The sequence below is a fragment of the Gigantopelta aegis genome, chromosome 10 (assembly GCF_016097555.1).
Source record: "Gigantopelta aegis isolate Gae_Host chromosome 10, Gae_host_genome, whole genome shotgun sequence".
In the NCBI taxonomy this organism is placed as follows: domain Eukaryota; kingdom Metazoa; phylum Mollusca; class Gastropoda; order Neomphalida; family Peltospiridae; genus Gigantopelta; species Gigantopelta aegis.
This window is the reverse complement of record NC_054708.1, coordinates 5,380,363-5,400,228: the sequence shown is the minus strand read 5'-3', so window position 1 is coordinate 5,400,228 and position 19,866 is coordinate 5,380,363. Positions and strand designations below refer to the sequence as shown.

Here is a 19,866-nt window from a genome sequence, read left to right as displayed (position 1 = left end):
AAAGAATCCTCAAAATGACACTTACTTCATTATCCTTGACTAATTTTCGATATTCGGTCTTGATCGAGGAATACAGTTTTGTCGTTCAGATTTATAAAAACAAAACCCACATAATTCCTACCTATTGTAAATATAATGCTTGTTTTAGTTTAGTTTTTATTAAATACGCTGACCCATTTTTGGAGTACTTAATTTTTTGTTTCATATAAGAAAAATTCTGAGCCACAACAAAGAGCAGAACGACCACAATCACGTTGGATTTGCAAACATTCATCACTTAAATGAACAATTGTAACATGTAAACTAAACGTAAAACAGTAATGGCCAATGTACTTACCCTCGTTTGACACCTAATAGCCAATATCTATCTTTGTGCTGGAGTGCCCTTAAACATTCATTCATTCATTCAGTGATGGTCAACATATTTTACAGTACCAGGTAACTAGGGTCAGCGGTTTTGAATTGTTATAGAGATTGAACTTTATTGTGTATAATTATGTTTGTAAATAGATCATTTTTGTTTACATACAACATGTAATCGGATTATATATGCAATCAGATTATTATTTTTATATAAACATGTGCGTTACGTGTAGTTATATCATATATATTGGCAGTGTTAGTGAATTGGAAGTGTAATAATATCAGACGATGATAGGATTTGATTCAAATGGATCGTTCAATAATCATGGATATGTCAGTCTGTCTACAAGACTTAAGCCTGATTTTAAGTTTTTAACTAAGATATATATTACTTGTCTTAAATATAAATATGTATTTTTTACAACATTTTGTGGGCTCCTCAGTTCTACATACATTGTATACTGTTTTCAAGTGGACCCACATCTCAATCAACCACTGGAAAACAGCATACAATGTATGACGTAGACCAACTTCTCAATCAACCACTGAAAAACAGCATACAATGTATGACGTAGACCAACTTCTTAATCAACCACTGAAAAACAGCTTACAATGTATGACGTAGACCGACTTCTCAATCAACCACTGAAAAACAGGTTACAATGTATGACGTAGACCAACTTCTCAATCAACAACTGAAAAAACAGCTTACAATGTATGACGTAGACCGACTTCTCAATCAACAACTGAAAAACAGCTTACAATGTATGACGTATACCGACTTCTTAATCTACCACTGGACAACAACATACAATGTATGATGTAGACCCATTTTTCAATCAACCACTGGAAAACAGCTTACAATGTATGCCGTAGACCGACTTCTTAATCTACCACTAGAAAACAGCTAGACCGACTTCTTAATCCCACTTCTAAACCACTTACAATGTAAAACAGCAGCTTACGATGTATGACGTAGACCCACTTCTCAATCAACCACTACCATAAAACACCAGAAATCAGCTTACAATGTATGACGTAGACCCACTTCTCAATCAACTCCAAAAACAGCTTACAATGTATGATGTAGACCCACTTCTCAATCAACCCAGAAAACAGCTTACAATGTATGACGTAGACCCACTTCTCAGAAATGACGTAGACCCAGCAACTTACAATGTATGACGTAGACCCACAGCTCTCAATCAAACCACCAGAAAACAGCTTACAATGTATGACGTAGACCCACTTCTCAATCAACCACCAGAAAACAGAAAACAGCTTACAATGTATGACGTAGACCCACTTCTCAATCAACCACACAGAAAACAGCTTACAATGTATGACGTAGACCCACTTCTCAAACAACCACCAGAAAACAGCTTACAATGTATGACGTAGACCCACTTCTCAATCAACCACTACCAGCTTAAATGACGTAGACAGCTTACAATGTATGACGTAGACCCACTTCTCAATCAACCACCAGAAAACAGCTTACAATGTATGACGTAGACCCACTTCTCAATCAACCACCAGAAAACAGCTTACAATGTATGACGTAGACCCACTTCTCAATCAACCACCAGAAAACAGCTTACAATGTATGACGTAGACCCACTTCTCAATCAACCACCAGAAAACAGCTTACAATGTATGACGTAGACCCACTTCTCAATCAACCACCAGAAAACAGCTTACAATGTATGACGTAGACCCACTTCTCAAACAACCACCATAAAACAGCTTACAATGTATGACGTAGACCCACTTCTTAATCAAACAGCTTACAATGTATGACGTAGACCCACTTCTCAATCAACTACCATAAAACAGCTTACCACCAGAAAACAAATGACAGCTTACAATGTATGACGTAGACCCACTAGACCCACTTCTCAATCAACCACTACAAACAGCTTACAATGTATGATGTAGACCCACTTCTCAATCAACCACCAGAAAACAGCTTACAATGTATGACGTAGACCCACTTCTCAATCAACCACCAGAAAACAGCTTACAATGTATGACGTAGACCCACTTCTCAATCAACCACTACAAACAGCTTACAATGTATGATGTAGACCCACTTCTCAATCAACCACCAGAAAACAGCTTACAATGTATGACGTAGACCCACTTCTCAATCAACCTCTACAAACAGCATACAGTGTAAAATGTAAACCAACTTCTTAATCTATCACTGGAAAACAATATTTCTTACACACCAGTTGGTGAGAACACTATATATTATTTATGATAACACACTAATAATACATATGCAAATTAAAGACATGCAATTCGCTGTTTATAATTGGTCATAGCCATATCAACCAATGAAAAAAGCATGATCGAAATTATTAGGATCGATTCCCGTCGGTGGGACCATTGGCTTTTAGAGGGAAAAGATGTTTAAATTTATCTTAAATCTGGTTTTCGAGAATACGTAACAAATAGAATACTACATTCGTGTCCGTACGATATAATTTATCTTACAACTCCATTAAAAACGTATTCAACTCGTTTTCACGTGTTTGGTTCGTCTTAAAATAACTCGTTCGGTACGATAAATAGTATCTAACGGCCTCTCGGGTGGTATTCTCTATATATTGTATAATGCTAATCCAGTTCTCAACCTGCCACTAAAAAACAGTATATATTGAATAATGTGTATCAGTCTTCCACATTGGAAAATAATGTATTGGCGGTAATATAGCCACAACTCTTAATCTACCACTGGAAAACAGTACATGTTTGTATAATGGACAACCACTTCTCAATCTTCTACATTTGAAAACGAGATACGTTGTACTATGTAGACATAGTTCTCAAATGAAGATACACTTTGCATGTCAACGCAAACCAGATGTGATATTTTACAGCATATAAAAAGACAAGGTACAAGATTACTCCTCAAAACAAAAAACAACATATCTAATTTCCATTGCACATCACTAGAGTTGAGATGCATTTTGTATACTTTTCTTTCTTAATATTATATGTTATGTTTTATTACTACACAAATACTCTTAACTTAGCATATTGTTTTATTGTTGTGGGGTATTTTGTTGTTGTTGCCTTTATTGGTTTTCGAGTGGGGTTTTTTTTGGGTGGGTTTTTTTTTTGGGGGGGGGGGGGTTGGGGGAGGGGTATTTAAAAAAAAATGTTTTAGTTGTTTCCATTTATTATTATGCATTATCATATAATATAGTGGGTTGTTTTAATAAATAGTTTTGTGTTGTGTTTAATGAATATGTATATATCAGGGGCAGATCAGAGGCGGGGGGTGCCGAGGGGCTTGTCTTTTTACCCAACTCACAAAAAGAAAACAAACTAATAATAATAATACATATGAGTCTGTTCAAGCACCTTCTCCCATGCCTGGCGCCACCCCATCACAGAGTTTATATTAATGAAATAATTATACATTTGGAATTATAGAAATTTGAACTTGAGAATTTTTGACGTTCATGCAAGTACCATTAACCACTGTTTTACACACTGTTGCATGCACCGTTTCGAGCTACGCCGTTCACAGAGTGTCAGTTCTGTGATTCATGCATACATGAACGTCAAGCAGTATCATGTGTCATATTTCAGACCCAACAATTGAAATTAGCAGCTCAAACTAGATTTTGCCTTCAATAATTTCGTACATGTAAAACAAAACCTGTTTAATCTACTATACTCATTAGGAATACCAGAAACACATGGTGTACAAACATTAATATTCTAAACATGAAAATGTTATTAATATCCAGTGTTATTCATCAAAAGCCTTGTTAACCGGGAACATGTCAAAATGTCTGTAAAGTCAGGAATGTCCCTTTAAGAGTCATGACATTCATTTCCTACTGAAGTATAATGATAAAGTAAGTATTTTAATAATATGTATATCAAGGTGTGGTATAACGTGTTCATTAAAATTATACTGATTAACATTTATGACATTTTAGTTCAATCCGACACCAAAACATAGTTTTCGTCCATCACCAAAACTAAAGTGCCTACAGAAGACAAAGGGTTAATCAGAGAAGTAAGTTAGTTAATCTAGGTTTTAAAAAATTGGTTGATCAAAGTTCCCTCATATACCTTTGATAGAATGTGGCACTGATTCTGTTAGTTTGCCACCTTTGATTTCTGTCAATGTCTGACACCAAAACTTATTTAAACTTCACTAACTCAAAATGGGTAAATTAAGGAATGTGTTATGCATGATATTAATGCAGCTCCTCCTGCCTTCTACAAACAATATTACTTATCTCCTAATTTGAATGACTTAAGAGGAATACAAGGGCACAATTTGAAATATGCCTACCACGTCCAGCAGCCAGCGAATTGATTATGCCCCATTTTGTATATTGTTCCTACTGGCCTCGTGAAAGCTGTAACCATATAGGCATGAACGGCTGTCTTGAATATGAATTATTAAATAAAGATCAGCACACACTACTAGAATGAACTTCGATTTGTGGCTCTGAGAAACTTGCATAATACCGACGCCGACGTGATATAAATATAATTATTATTTTTTTATAATTATAGTATACCGTTTATATTTTTAATGTATCCACATCGAAAAATAAACAGCCCTTCATACTTATATGTATATACATATACATACAATATTTGAATTTCAGCAATAAACTTTAACATATATTTCTTGTTTTGTTCTTTTTCATGTGTGGCGTGACGTACCCCAGTGGTAAAATGCTCGCTTGATCCGCAGTCGGTTTGGGATCGATCCCCGTCTGAGGGCCTATTGTGCTATTTCTCGTTCCAGCCAGTACTCCATGACTGGTATATTAAAAGCCGTGGTATGTGCTATCCTGTCTGTGGGATGGTGCATGTAAAAGATCCCTTGCTACTAATGAACAAGTTTAGAGGGTTTCCTCTCTAAGACTATTACCAAATGTTTAACATCCAATAGCCGATGATTAATAAATCAGTGTGCTCTAGTGGCGTTGTTAAACAAAAGGAACTGCAGTGGCGCAGCTTGATCTGAACCTGGGGAATCTTTTCTCTATATTATTCCTGGACACCAGTATGAACATCCTAATATTGCACTACAAACATTGTTTTAGTCTCAATGAGGCGCAGGGGTTAATTCGAATAGCCCAGCCTGCACCCTTGCACTGACGGTATATATTTGTGAAAAAAAATGTTTTCTATGTCTGTTCGTTTTAGAAATATGATGTTACCATTTTAAACATAAAGCACAACATTTGACGTTTTTTTGTTTTCAAGTTAGCCCCAAACCCCAAGTTTGAATCCAAAGATTGTTCGCCTTCTTTGTGATCAAATTTCTTGTCTTCATATTTTAAAATTAAAACATATAGTTAAATTAAAATATGTTAATTATTTCATAGCAGCAATACGTTCGTAACACGGATCCACTGGTAGTCCAGTGGGTAGTGACCTCCCGTTTGGTCACCTAACTGAAATAACTGACCAGCTTTAGATCGTAGTAAATTCTATGCATGTACATGTGTATTTTATCCATGTTTTGTTCTACAAAAGTCAGGTCGGGGTGACATTTTATTTGTTATTTTATAGGTTCAAGACATTGCAAATACCGCACATCTAGAGTCATATATGTTTATAAGATAAAGGTCGGGGTAGGGGGAGAAGCGAGTGCAAGCAAGATTTATTGCTATTCAAAATGTGCATAATGTTTAAACTGCCAAAAATAAGCAAACATAGGTTTTAGTTTTTCAATCACATTAACCGTGCGTATACATGCGTATGCACCGTCAATGCTAAGGCAGCAGTTTCATGTGCATGGAATGTACGAGTACCGCATATAAAGCGCGAAACAAAAGGTGTTGTGGTTTTCTTTAAGTGGTCATTCCAACCACGAGCAGGTCAACTCGCCCCACAGTTTAGTCAACTCATATCATTACCATTTTATTAATTAAAATACAAATATTTTAAGCAATAATGTGAATTAAATATTGTTGAATATGCACACCAATCGGGAGTCATAAAGCCTTTTCTTTAAGGAAATAAGGGACAAACTCCCAAACGTCATTAAAATAGGCATGACAGTTCATTGTAATAGATTATTATTTATCCGATATTAGGATCTCCCCAATATAAAACCATTTAATAAGTGGTCGTAATAGCAGAATTTCATTGTAATATTGATAAATAAAATGACACCAAAGTTGTAAACGTCCATTTTTTATTTTGTCACAATTATTTACGGATAGTAAAGTTTGTGACGAGTTGACCAAACACGGGCGAGTTGACCAAACACTGGGGCGAGTTGGTAGGGGGCGAGTTCCTATCAACCAACCTATGACCCGTAAATATGAAACTATGAATAAATATGGAACCCGGGTAATCCTCTGCCACAGCGCCCTACTTTCCATTGAAATAAGTACGATCGGATAAATATGCTATGTATCTGAATCTGGCTGCTTTGAGATGCATACATACAGAGAGAGAGAGAGAGAGAGAGAGAGAGAGAGAGAGAGAGAGAGAGAGAGAGAGAGAGAGAGAGAGAGAGAGAGAGAGAGAGAGAGAGAGAGAGAGAGAGAGAGAGAGAGAGATCCGGCTTATAAAACGTTTAGTGTCTAGACTCGAGACTCAGAGTCAGAGACAGTAATGTCATGACAACGCCATACAAACTGTATGCGTGTGACGTCATTAAAGATTGCGTCTGGACCCTAAATGTTTTACAAGCACGGACCCACGTCTGGGACCCTGAAGCCGTAATAAAATGTGTACAAATTGCATTCATCAACATCAACAGTTAATAAAAACAGATAAACACACACTATAAGCATAGTGTACATAATTGTGTAATTAGAGTTGGATGCATATGAAACTATATCAGCATAAATTAAATAACAAAGAAGATATATCCAGCTAGAGAGACAACAGAAGGCGAGAAAATATGTATTTCCAAATGTAGTTTACAAACATAATAGACTTTTAGGTTACAAAAAGAACAAAGACAAAACAACATTTTTCTTTACCTTGGGGTTATGTGTATTAATTATAAAATACCAACTAAACACATGACAGTAACAGACCGAAGCAAGCCCAAAATAATGTATACATTATTTATTATTACTATTTTATATAGGTGAATCTTTTGATTTACAAATGTGGATTTTAAAAGCCACCAATGGCGTAAACTGGCAACAGAGCTCTCAGTGGAAACTTAGGTCTCACTACACAGATGTCATCTGCCATTGAACCCCATGTTAAACTGCCCAACTTCAAGCGAAGATTGCCCATAGAACGGGTTCTCGTTGGCACCAATAACATACACCATTGCAAACATACATTATATAAGCATTTATTTTCACTCCAAAATTGAGAACATTTCCGTCTCAGTTTTTTGCTATATGACCGCATCTGGCTGTAGTACCGGTCCGAATAGGTGGTTCATTAACCGATTCACTCCGGCTGTCACTTGCGCTATATACCCATGTCCCAAAAGGTCGATGCACAATATTACAAAATAACATGGGCAAAATACAGCCAGAAGGCTTACCATTAAACATACATATTGTTTTAATTCTTCACCATTTGCTAGAAGTGAATATGTGACCCATAACATGTGTCCCAATTAGGAACTATAGTGGACCGTGATGAATGAACTGTCGCCCGGAAGTGATCTGTGTAGTGAGACCTTAAACATCTAATGTCAAAAAGAGGAGACTACTCTCAATGTTGCATAATTAATATTATTATCTAGACGTTATTCCCATTTAACAAACCACTAGTTGGATTTAATTAAATCGGATTATCTGATATTTCATTGTGATAATCTTTATTATTATTAGTAAGTTTAATTTTCTAGAAATCTTTAACGCTTAAGTTAACTGCAAACATGTGCAGGATAACTTGTAGTTGGAACATACGTTTAGATCTGATTTAGAAAGAGAATACGTTTGTTTCCGTTAGATACAATTAGAAGTCGCTTTCGTTTGTTAGATACATTTTGAACAACTCGTCACATAAATGGCATCTAACGGAAACAAACGTACGAGTTCTCGTGAAGAATTTTCTAGATATAGATTGCCTTCATAAATGCCATGAATTGTTACAAACAATATATACTCTTCAAAAAAGTAGGGGAACTCTAATAAGAATTTACAATTGCCAAAATTGTAAGGTATATTAGCTGTGGGGAATGGTTATATGATAATAGTGAATTAATTGGGCAAACATTACAACCTGTAGCTCAGTATTACAGTAGGTGTTATGACCACCAAAGATTTTGAAAAACGATTGGGGTCAGAAGCGAAATTTGAATGTTGACGTTTTTTTATCAGTAAATCGCAAATTCAAACAATAAAAATGACTAAAAACAAAACAATAACAACTGTATGATCAACAGAATGAAAAAGATTGACAGAAACCTTCCACAGTGATTAATGGACCTTCCTGGAAATTGTCAAAATCAAGAATGACACCCCACGCACGTGTACGGGGCAACTGCGTGATGCATGTGCAAACTATGGAATGTGTATAGGTGTGTTGATAAACAGACCTGAACGTTCTTTACTAGGATGTCTGTGGTCTAATAATTGATATTAATAGTTCAGGTTCCCCTACATTTTGGAAGAGTATATATCGATTTGGTCTGCTGCACAGGTAGAGTCGAGTATGGGATTATCTCTTAAAAAACATATATATTTTAATGGATAGTTGTTTTACAAATATATATATATATATATATATATATATATATATGTCTTTTAAAAAGGAAAGGAATGCTAACATATGGTTATATTGAAATTAGGAGAAAGAGAAGAAACCCTCTGTCGCCATATAGGTTAATCTTAACGATAAAGCATCAAGGGATCTTTTATTATATGCAGTTTCCCATAGACAGGACAGCAGATACCACGGTGTAGAATGTACTGCTCGTGGGGTACAGGATGCTATGTGGGAAAACCCTGACTGACAGCGAGCGATCCTATGAAAGTTCACACCGCAGGCGAGCACTTTACCACTGAGCCACACCTCGCTCAAAAATAGCTTAAATGCTCTCCCGTCTGGTAAACTTCAGCTATTGATATACAGACACACCAGGAAGTCTTCATTCGCCATTATCTCTTATACGGATGCGAAATGTGGGGTTACGAAAACATCGATATCATTGAAAATATTCATATAAAATTCTTAAGACACATCCTACCTGTAAAAAAAGGAACCCCGCTCTTCATGTTATATGGAGAACTAGGAAGAAGACCCTCTTAAATTAATTATTCAACAAAGAATTATAACTTTTTGGGCCCGTACCGTATTTGGTAAACAAACAAAATCATCGTTTTTACTGCATGAATTAATGTTACACGACTCTTCTGTAAATGGATATAGCTATAAATGGATAAAAATGGAATAAGATATATTTAACCAGCTAGGCATGACAAATGTGTGGATGTCACGGACCTTTTCATCCATAAAAATATTTTTTAAGCAAGTAAAATTAAGACAAAACGACCACTATTTACAACAATGAAATAGTAACATAGCTTTATCATCAAGAGGTAAAACGTACACTATATTTAAAAACATCTTATTTTTACCACAAACATTTTGGGTATTTTACTCAAATTTAGAACATCTAACCACTACTTACCAATCGAAATAGGACGCTGGAACAACACCCCAGAAGAAGATCGAACGTGCACATTATGTAGCAATAATGACATTGGAGACGAATTTCACTATTTATTTACTTATTTTACTAACTCCCGTAAACATTTGCTTAAGCCATATTATTATAATAAACCAAGTATGTTGAAATTTAAACAACTAATGACGAATAGCAAATTAGGTGTTCTCAACAAATTATGTAAATTAATAAAAGAAATTGTTGATAAAGGCAGTAAAGCCTAAAAGAACATTGGCCTATAATTATTTACAATGTCTATCACTACCCAAGTATATATATATACATGTGTACACGTCTGATTAGCACATTTTGGTAGTAATTACAATAATGTGACATTACTTTATTCTAATTGTATTTTATTATTGCCTTTATTATTCTATTGTACTTGTAGTATACTATTGTCTCTATTACTGTACTGCATCTGTATTAATACCATTGTTCTACTCTCCCGTAACCCCTATCTTGTCACTACAGTTTATGTATTATGTTCCTCATATGCCGTTGTGTAACGGCCTGAGCGTAATAAAGTTGTTCTGATCTGTTAAGCATGTTGTCGTAACTAGTATTAGCTACAAACAAACTTAGCCTGCATATGAAAACTAACAATCACGGCTCTAAGCTGATGTCTACCAACCATGTTGATAATGAATAGCCTATAACAACGCACAAGCCATATTAGATCATCGCAATAGCTGTGCTACTTTCAGAAGACAATATCAGAACATGAAGGTAGATTAAAGAACCTCTAATTGTCGCTGCATTTGGAGACCTTTAAACGATTACTTTCTTATTTGTATGGTAAAGTAAACAGAAAGAAAGAAATGTTTTATTTAACGACGCACTCAACACATTTTATTTACGGTTATATGGCGTCAGACATATGGTTAAGGACCACACAGATTTTGAGAGGAAACTTCATGGGCTACTCCTTCCGATTAGCAGCAAGGGATATTTTATTTGCGCTTCCCACATGCAGGATAGCACAAACCATGGCCTTTGTTGAACCAGTTATGGATCACTGGTCGGTGCAAGTGTTTACACCTACCCATTGAGCCTTGCGGAGCACTCACTCAGGGTTTGGAGTCGGTATCTGGATTAAAAATCCCATGCCTCGACTGGGATCCGAACCCAGTACCTACCAGCCTGTTGACCGATGGCCTAACCACGACGCCACCGAGGCCGGTAGGTAAAGTAAACAGTTACAAATTGTAACAACGTGAGAACGAACTTTTCTAATGTCAGACCGTTTGTTTCATTTAACAACACCACTAGAACACATTCATTTCTTAATCATCGGCTATGGGATGGCAAACAGTTGGTAATTTTGACATATACATGTAGTCTTAGAGAGGAAACCCGCTACCTTTTTTCCATTAGCAGCACGGGATCTTGTTATATGCGCCATCCCGCAGACAGCATGGCGCGTACCTTGGCTTTTGGTATACCAGTTGTGGTGCACTGACTGGGACGAGAAACAGCCCATTGGGCCAACCGAAGGAGATCGATCTCACACCGACCGCACACCAAGCGAGCGCTTTGACACTGGGTTACCTCGCGCCACACAGGCAGTGCAGGACAATTAATAAATGATTAATTTATTATCTTCCTGTGGAGGCTGCGATAAATTTTATTTTTGTACAGGCTTTAAATACATGATTATACACACACGCACGCGCGCGCACATGTACACAAAGTTATTAAACAAATGAAAAGAAACCTCTATTTTCGAAGCAAACAATTTAATCAGCATGTATGTTGCTCCCAGAATTTGATGTTTTTATCCGCCACTCTGGTATGACCTGTGTCTGTACCTCCTTTCGCTCAAACCTTACACACAACCAGATACAGATGGTCCTAATCTCCCGCTATTGAAATGCTTGGCAGTTATCTTGGATGGTAAGTTATGCGATATGATAATTGTCAGCGAAGCAAGGGGTAGATAATTGAAACTATTTCATTTTTCACACCAGGATGCCCTAACTGCAGCATTCAAACCAGGTTGACTACCAAATTGAAATATGTCTCATCAGTGAACAGTTGACAAAATGCACCCACTCTAGATTGGTGGGGATGGATGTTTGATAAAGACAGCTTTTTCCACCTGTTGGCCCCAAGGAATGCATTAAGTTAAGTGGGTATCATCCCATTACGTCTACGTCTCGATAACAATTGTTCTAAAAGATAAGATCTGTGTAATAATGATCAATTCGGGTACAATTTTTATTCGGCACATTTGGATGCTTAATACATGGATTTCTTTGAAATGGCACAATCAAACTTCTATTTCGTTTGGGGCTGTTTACTGCTAATAATAAAAGAGGTGAATAATTTAATTGCATTAACTAATACATAAAATGAAATGTCTCTTATTTGGTTTGCATTTGTTTAAAATGTCTTAGGACGGATTAATAATGACATTAAGCGACGTATATTGCGGTACTATATTATTTCATATTACTATTAAACTCGGATAACATTAACGTTAAGCAAACATTCACATTCAAACTTTCAAACGACTCCTCAAGTATTAAATTGACTAAACTGTTCATTAAAATGTAATGTATTCTAATAGTTTTATAAATTGTTATTGTTATATTTTTCTTTGTTATTCTGTTAATAAAATGCGGACTGGTCCAAATGAAGGTAACAGTCAGGTGATTAACGATTCACTTGTTCATTTCTACTATTTATTTGATTGTTCAACCAAATGGCATTTTAACAGAATGGAAGTGAACCATTATAGGTTGTTTCAAGTTTGAGGGGATATGGAAATAGATGTGCATGCACCGACGTGTACTAACACGTATTTGTTACTGTGAAAATTAAAGTTTCAATAGAAACTCCATACCTGTGATGTGGCGTACGAAATCAGCAAAGCATCTTGAATTATATTTCTATATGGCAGTTTTTAATTGGGTTTATCTATGCCGTAACCACAATATATTATCTATTTTCATGTATGTTCTCATGAATTAATTGATTGCATATGGAAAAGGGTCGCCCATTTAATTATTTATGTGGTCTTTACCCATATGTCCGATGTCATAGTGTGGGTTTTTTTTGTGTTTTTTTTGTTCTTCGTTAAATACAACATTGTTTTCTTTTCTTCTTAAAGACTATCTAAAACACACGATATTAAGCTAGAAGCTGCTAACTGTAAAGTAGACTTTTGTTTTCCTCAATAGTATTTCTTTATATTTCCTTCCTTTTATATAAAAAATCTACCTAGTAATATTTGTAATAACACAACTGCATTCCTTGCCCATAAATATGTTAGGTTAGACCCAAAAAAAATCGCTCCTAGGTAGCATGAGTCCTGAGATATTGACACTAATAGGTTTTTCATGGCGGCCATCTTGGAAATCTCATTTAGCCACCATAACGTTATTTGAGCAAGTGGATAGATACAGAGTTAAATAAATACAGCATAACATTTAGTTAATATTTTAATAAAATATTACTAACACAACATAACATGATGTGCGTATATCACCATAAAAAACATAAATACACATCATTTGATACATATTCAATTTCATACACTCTTTTGTAATATTAGTATATTACAAATATCATAAATAATAATAAATACACATAACCTAATATATAATTAAGTCCATACCTTATCTCTGGGACAAAGGTTAGCCTGGTGCAGAACTGTGCAAACACTGTGCAGTAACTTTTAGGAAAACAAGATCACCAATGACTTGTATCACAAACAGCAGTAGAATGAAGCGGTTTAGGTGTTTGAAATAAAATAAAGACTCTTTTATCAAAAGTCAAGCTGGAACAACTAGTAAGACACCTGTAGATTGAGACACACTCAGCTTTTATCTCAATAATACATAAAACAATATCATAGCCAGACCGAGAAGAAAACAGAAGAATAAATAACTTAAAACTTCAGCTTGGATACTGAGTTTGAATTACATTTAGACATGTATTTAAAATCAGTTTATAATATTTTATGACAATAAAAGTGTGAAAAACCTAATTTTGGTGTTTGTTATGTTTATAATAGTTTATGACAATAAAATGTTAAAACCTAACTTTGTGATTTATAAACACTATATACACATTCTGCTACATATAATTTTGACGAAACATTGTGTACAAAATGCTATCTTCCTTCTTTTTTTTTCTCCATTTTTCAAAGAACATTTTTCTTGCATCTTTTTCGTAATACTAATAGACCAAAAACTTGAAAAAGCGCCACAGAGACGATTCATATTTTGCAGACAGATGTTTAAAACAAAAAAGGGTCAAACATTTTTTTGTTTAATGCAATGAGAAAAGTCGTTTTGATTTTGTCAAGTATCAATACAGTGGTGCGTGTATCGAGAATCGTATCGTGTGCAGAAATGTTATATCTGTAATAATAATGACTCGCAGAATGTGAATACCACATATAGCAAATACGCAGCCACACCAGATGACAATATCTTATTTGTTCAAGATTCAAATCAATGAAAGAAGGACCAACATGGCTTAAGTAATTGTTACATGTCATCAGCAATCCATACAAGCTAAACCTGTGTTTCATGTTCCAACTACTTCAGCACCGCTGCCACTTGGTCACATCTAAACATAAAGTTTCTTTCGCTTAATGACACCACTAAAGCACATTTACTCTATTAATCATCAGCTATTGGATGTCAAACAGAAACACGCTACGTCTATTCACTAGTAGCAAGGGATTTTTTATATGCAACATTCCACATATATGACAGCACATACCACGGGCTTTGATATACTGGCTGGAACAATAAATAGCCCAAATTGCCCCACCTTCCCCCACCCCACCACCCCCCCCCACCCCCCCAAGGGGAATCGATCTAGTTTGCTACATACAATCCAAAATCAACAGCCCCTTAACAAGTCAGGTAAAGCTGAGGACGTTTGAAGAAATATGTGTATTCGTATAGCATAAGCACTCCAATAAAAATCATCTGATTACCAATAGTAGAGTCAATATGTGAGAAAAAACACCTTAACCCCCAACATATTGCTACAAAAGGTTTTTTAATTGTTTCTGGTACTTTTGGACATAGGGAATAACATGTCAAAAATCTATCAAAATCTGACTAACAAAAAGCTGTTAAAACTGGGTCAAATCCAAGATGGCCGTTTCTGATTTCGTACTCAGTAAAATTAAATCAAATTTAATTAAATGACTATTTAGACCAGCCAAATGTTTAACAAATAAGTAAAACTCATTTAGTTTTCAAGTAATGATTCTATATTGTAAATGCATAATCTTTCTATTACGTCAGTGACTTAATAATTCAAAAATTCAAAATGGCCACTATGGTTCATGGATGCGATAGGGACCATTTACTTTGGCTACTTATGTAATCCCATGGCAATTTAGTGATAAAAGCAAACTACTAATTTGAGATGTATTAGGGTATTAAGGAGACCCAATATAATAAAAACATACCTAAATTTCATTTGAATGGCAATAGAGAAAAAAATGGCTGCCAACCTACATGTATACATTGACAGTATATGGAAAATGCATATATACTTAGTAAATGGCTAAGTAACATTCATAGTATAAAAGTGCAAAATGTGATACTAACATGCCACTTTGCATGCAGTTGGTATAGGTCCAACCTGGCAATGACCTCCAATGGCCAGGTAAAGTCACAATTCAATATGGCTGCCAATTAACTATTTCTTATTCTGTTTATATCACATTTAAAAGTGCAAACTATAAAATATTAGTTCCAATGACACATTTCAGACAATATTATTACTATATATGTGTTGCTGTTATATATTATTTTTATTTTTTTTAAATATGTATATACTAATCAAAAAAGAAATGTGTCTAATCATAAATGCAAAACCAGATGCAAGCCTTTCTCAAGATGTGTTTCTACTTAGAGGGTAATGATGAGGAACAATTAAAAATTTTTTACCCGATGTGTAAAATGAAACCATTTTTATGCTCTAAAGATTCTCTTCCATATAAACATTACTACCTTAAGGACACACTAAAGCATAGCAGGAGGGGAAGGCCTTCATGACTTAGTGACTATGACAGAGAAAACTGCACAGATACTTCAGTCTTACTTCCAAAGTGCTAAGGAAGGTGATGCGGAATCTCAATATACTTGAAACTAATGTTGCTTCTGTTACTGACCAGTATCCAGATAGTCGTATGCTGCAACTGGATTCTGCTTTGCAATTAAGTCTAGACACCTTTCATACGATGCTGGATTTGCTATTTGTTGGAAAAGATACTCGGAGAAAAGTGGCAGCGATTGGTCAGTCAATTATTCAAGCTGTTAGGCCAAGTGCTGTAGTGGTGCCATTACAGATGAGACTTGCTGCCCAGATGTACCATTTATGTCAATCTAGATTCCTTATAGACACTCTTTTTGAAATGGGGTTTATCTCCTATAGTAAAGTGCACCGGTTTGAAAAGAATGCCGCTAATTCTGTTGCCCCAGATGTTCTAGGCAAGGATAATGACCTGTTAGACACAACATTGTTATTCGCTGCAGACCAGATTGACCACAACTTCCTCACAATATATGGAAAGAGGCCATTTCATGGGTTGGGTATGATTGCCACACTAACACCAGGAAAGAAGACAAATCGTATTGTACCAAGAAAAACGTCTGTCAGATTTAAACATAACAGGAAAGACAAAGATCAAGATAATAGACTACCGTTTAGCTAACTCTTGTCTGCTGTAATGTCAAATTTCAAGAACTTCTCAAACTCAGTGATTATGATAGGCGAGTAGATATTTTTATGGAAACTGTTCAATTTCCACAAGCTGACTCCAAATTGGCAGGTTATGTTCATCCTAGTCAGTCTTCTGTTGTGTTCTTGCCCATGATAGACATATACTTTGAAGACAAGACGTGTATTCCATCCACATTGGATTACCTTTTTAATCTTTCTTTGAAGCACCACGTATTCCCAATAACAGCATTTGACCAACCTTCATATTGGAAGGCATCTGAAATTATCAGCAATGCATCAAAGAATAGTCACTTGAAAACAATTGTTTTGATGCTCAGCAGTTGTCACACATCCATGAATGTACTTGGAGCAATTGGTACACTGGTGGAAGGCGCAGGACTCAAAAACATTCTAAAAGTTATTTATGGTGAAAATGCTGTCATACATAATGCTGACAGGAAAATCATTCCAAGGATCATTCCGTGGTAATTTGTTTTTGTGGACGAATGTCTTAATCGCATGATTATATCAGACATGATGGATAATGATCCTGTGTTTGCATCACTCGTAAATTAGTCCGAGGAAATGTACACTTCTTCGTTGGCGGGTGTAATTGACTTTGGAATTCATAAGCATATCTAAAATGATAGCCAAAATCTAAACAGAAATGGACAAAAGGAAGACCGAACTTTCTGCTTGGTCGACAACCAGTCATTTATGGTTTGGTTACCAAAGAATGACATAGATTGCTAGAACGTTGGTCAAGGCTGATCGCAAGGGGTCATGGATAACGCACCTGCAAGCTGTATCTGATTGTCTGCCAATTTATGCCGCAGCTGCGCATTTCAAATATCTAAAATCTGATTACCTCTATTTACAAAGTATGAACGAGCTTAAGACAACCCATCCTCTTGTTTTCAAGAAGTTTGAACAAGCGTTCAACATTATTCGAAGCAGTGATCACTTCTGGGCTGGCCTTGGATCAGACCTGGTGATAAAGCAGACACTGATGCGACCTCTAAAGAGTACTGACGGCCTGACAAGAGGAAGTGGAATGACAGAAGAACAACGTGCATTATGGACAACAATGTCTTCCCCCAATGTATTCTGCAGAATACAATGATGCAATGCTGGATTTTAACAGTTGGTCATACACCACAAGGGAACAACACAAACAATCGACTGAAGCAAGAATCAAGAGAGATTTGTCTGACCTAGAGAAATTAAGTTTAAAAATGGTTCCCTGTACGCCATTCTCCACAGACCCAACTTTAAGAAACATATTATATGGTGTTGTGGGAAATGATGATGTGAATGTGCATGACTTAAGAGTCTTGGAAAGAAAATCATCAACAAAATGATAGGAAAGCCTGCATACACATACTCATTCAAAAGGATCGACAAAGCCAAAACCCTCTGATGTCTGCTTTCCAAAAACCTGTTAAAGGTGATTCTGTCCTGTACATCCCAGTTTATCTGGCCAGACGAGTGACATGATGGAGAACTTGGGAAGCCAAGCTATGGTTATCCTGTTTGAGGGGGGAGGGGGGATCTACAGATTCCCTTGCCACCTTGCACTATAACATTTTCAATAACAAGTGGATGCAGCAGAATTGTTCGTTACACCTGAACATCTTCCCCCAACTACATCTTCAACCAAATTCCACTGTCTCAGTTTACTACCAGATCATGGTATGTATTAGAAAGGAAGGTAACATGAATCCTGTAAACTGGGAATGGAAAGCTGAAGACAATCATTTAATGCAGAATGCTGCCCCTGACAATCTACTGAAGGTGGTCCATGCAACTGCTCAACTGCCTGTAGAACACCCCGTTACAGTTGCAGGGGATATGGACTACTATGCATAGCTGCTTGCGGGTCATACCAACTTGAGTCATGTGACAACCCGCATAACCATTTTATGGATGAACAAGAATGCTAGTATGTGGATTACATGTCACAGGTTATTATGACCTCACGTTCATTATTTTCGCAATGAAGCATTGTTCAAAATGGCATTAGAAATTGATATTTTGCCATTGCAAATAATATCTTTCAGATAGAATTCAGTCAACTTTAAGGTCATTAGTTTTTGAATATTGGATGTTTTATCAACCATATATCATATGACGTGACTGCAAGATCATAGACATGTTTTTTAGAATCCTCAAAGTCACTTTCTTAGTCACGAATAATACATGTAATGGGGTTTTGGTGCACCATGTCCGAGATAAAAAGCCCAAAAGGTTGATATATCCGCCATATTGGATTTGACCTAATTTTTCTACTTTCTGATTGGTTGATTTTAATAGATTTTTTTGTATGTTATTATGTACAACTCAACAAACCTAAAACCACCAAAAAACATTTTGTAGCAATTTTTTTAGGGTCAAACCATATATTGACTCTACTACAATATGATATTGCAATCTATGAGAAATATGCTGAATAAACAAATGAACTCTGTCCCGAATCTTTTAACTTGCATAGCTTAATTTTAACGTAGTTACACGGTTTCATAATTATATGCACCTGAGGCTATATTTTCAGTAATTACCATTTATACGTTTGTGGTAATAATATTATATGGTATTTACTATTAGCAAGACTATTGCGATACACTGGCTAGGTTTCTACCTAAGGCAGATATATGGTCGAGAGTATCTATTTTCGTTTTCAGTTTCAATATTGATCGCCTAGTTGCATTCACCAGGTGAAAGACATTTCACTTTGTCTGAAACTGGCAGCTTAGTGCCATCTCCCATTTTTTATAATTTTCTTTAAGTGTGAAAGCGACAGTATTTATATACATGCTGTATGCTCATTGAAAAACTGGGTGTAGCAGTTTTAGCCACACCTTACTATTGTAGTCCATGGGATTTGATTAGGTGGTATATTATTTACAGGCCTAATGTCATAATCACATTACATTTCAGTGAAATTTTCACACCTGACAGCGTGTTATCCTGACATGTGTGAACGAAACTCCGAGAGGAAATCTGTCACGTGCACCCGTGAGAACGGATTTGGCGGATATAAATGTATCAGCAGTAAGTGTCTTCTGTTGCCATCATCAGCAGCATGATTACCGGTTGTATTACTAGTACTAGTAGTAGTACATATAGTGGTAGTCGTAGCGATACTATTAGTAGTAATAGGG

At 35.9% G+C, this 19,866-nt stretch overlaps 1 protein-coding gene across 1 annotated transcript in view; it reads left to right on the top strand.

Annotated features, from left to right (window-relative positions):
- The window catches only part of LOC121382898, a 54,157-nt gene extending 34,366 nt beyond the window's left edge, over window positions 1-19,791 (top strand). Inside the window, exons 17-19 of the mRNA XM_041512580.1 lie at window positions 16,519-16,633; window positions 17,588-17,775; window positions 19,643-19,791. Of these exons, the coding sequence (XP_041368514.1) occupies window positions 16,519-16,633; window positions 17,588-17,775; window positions 19,643-19,791 (452 nt within the window). The remainder of the gene's footprint in view (window positions 1-16,518; window positions 16,634-17,587; window positions 17,776-19,642) is intronic.
- Window positions 19,792-19,866: the final 75 nt, after the last annotated feature.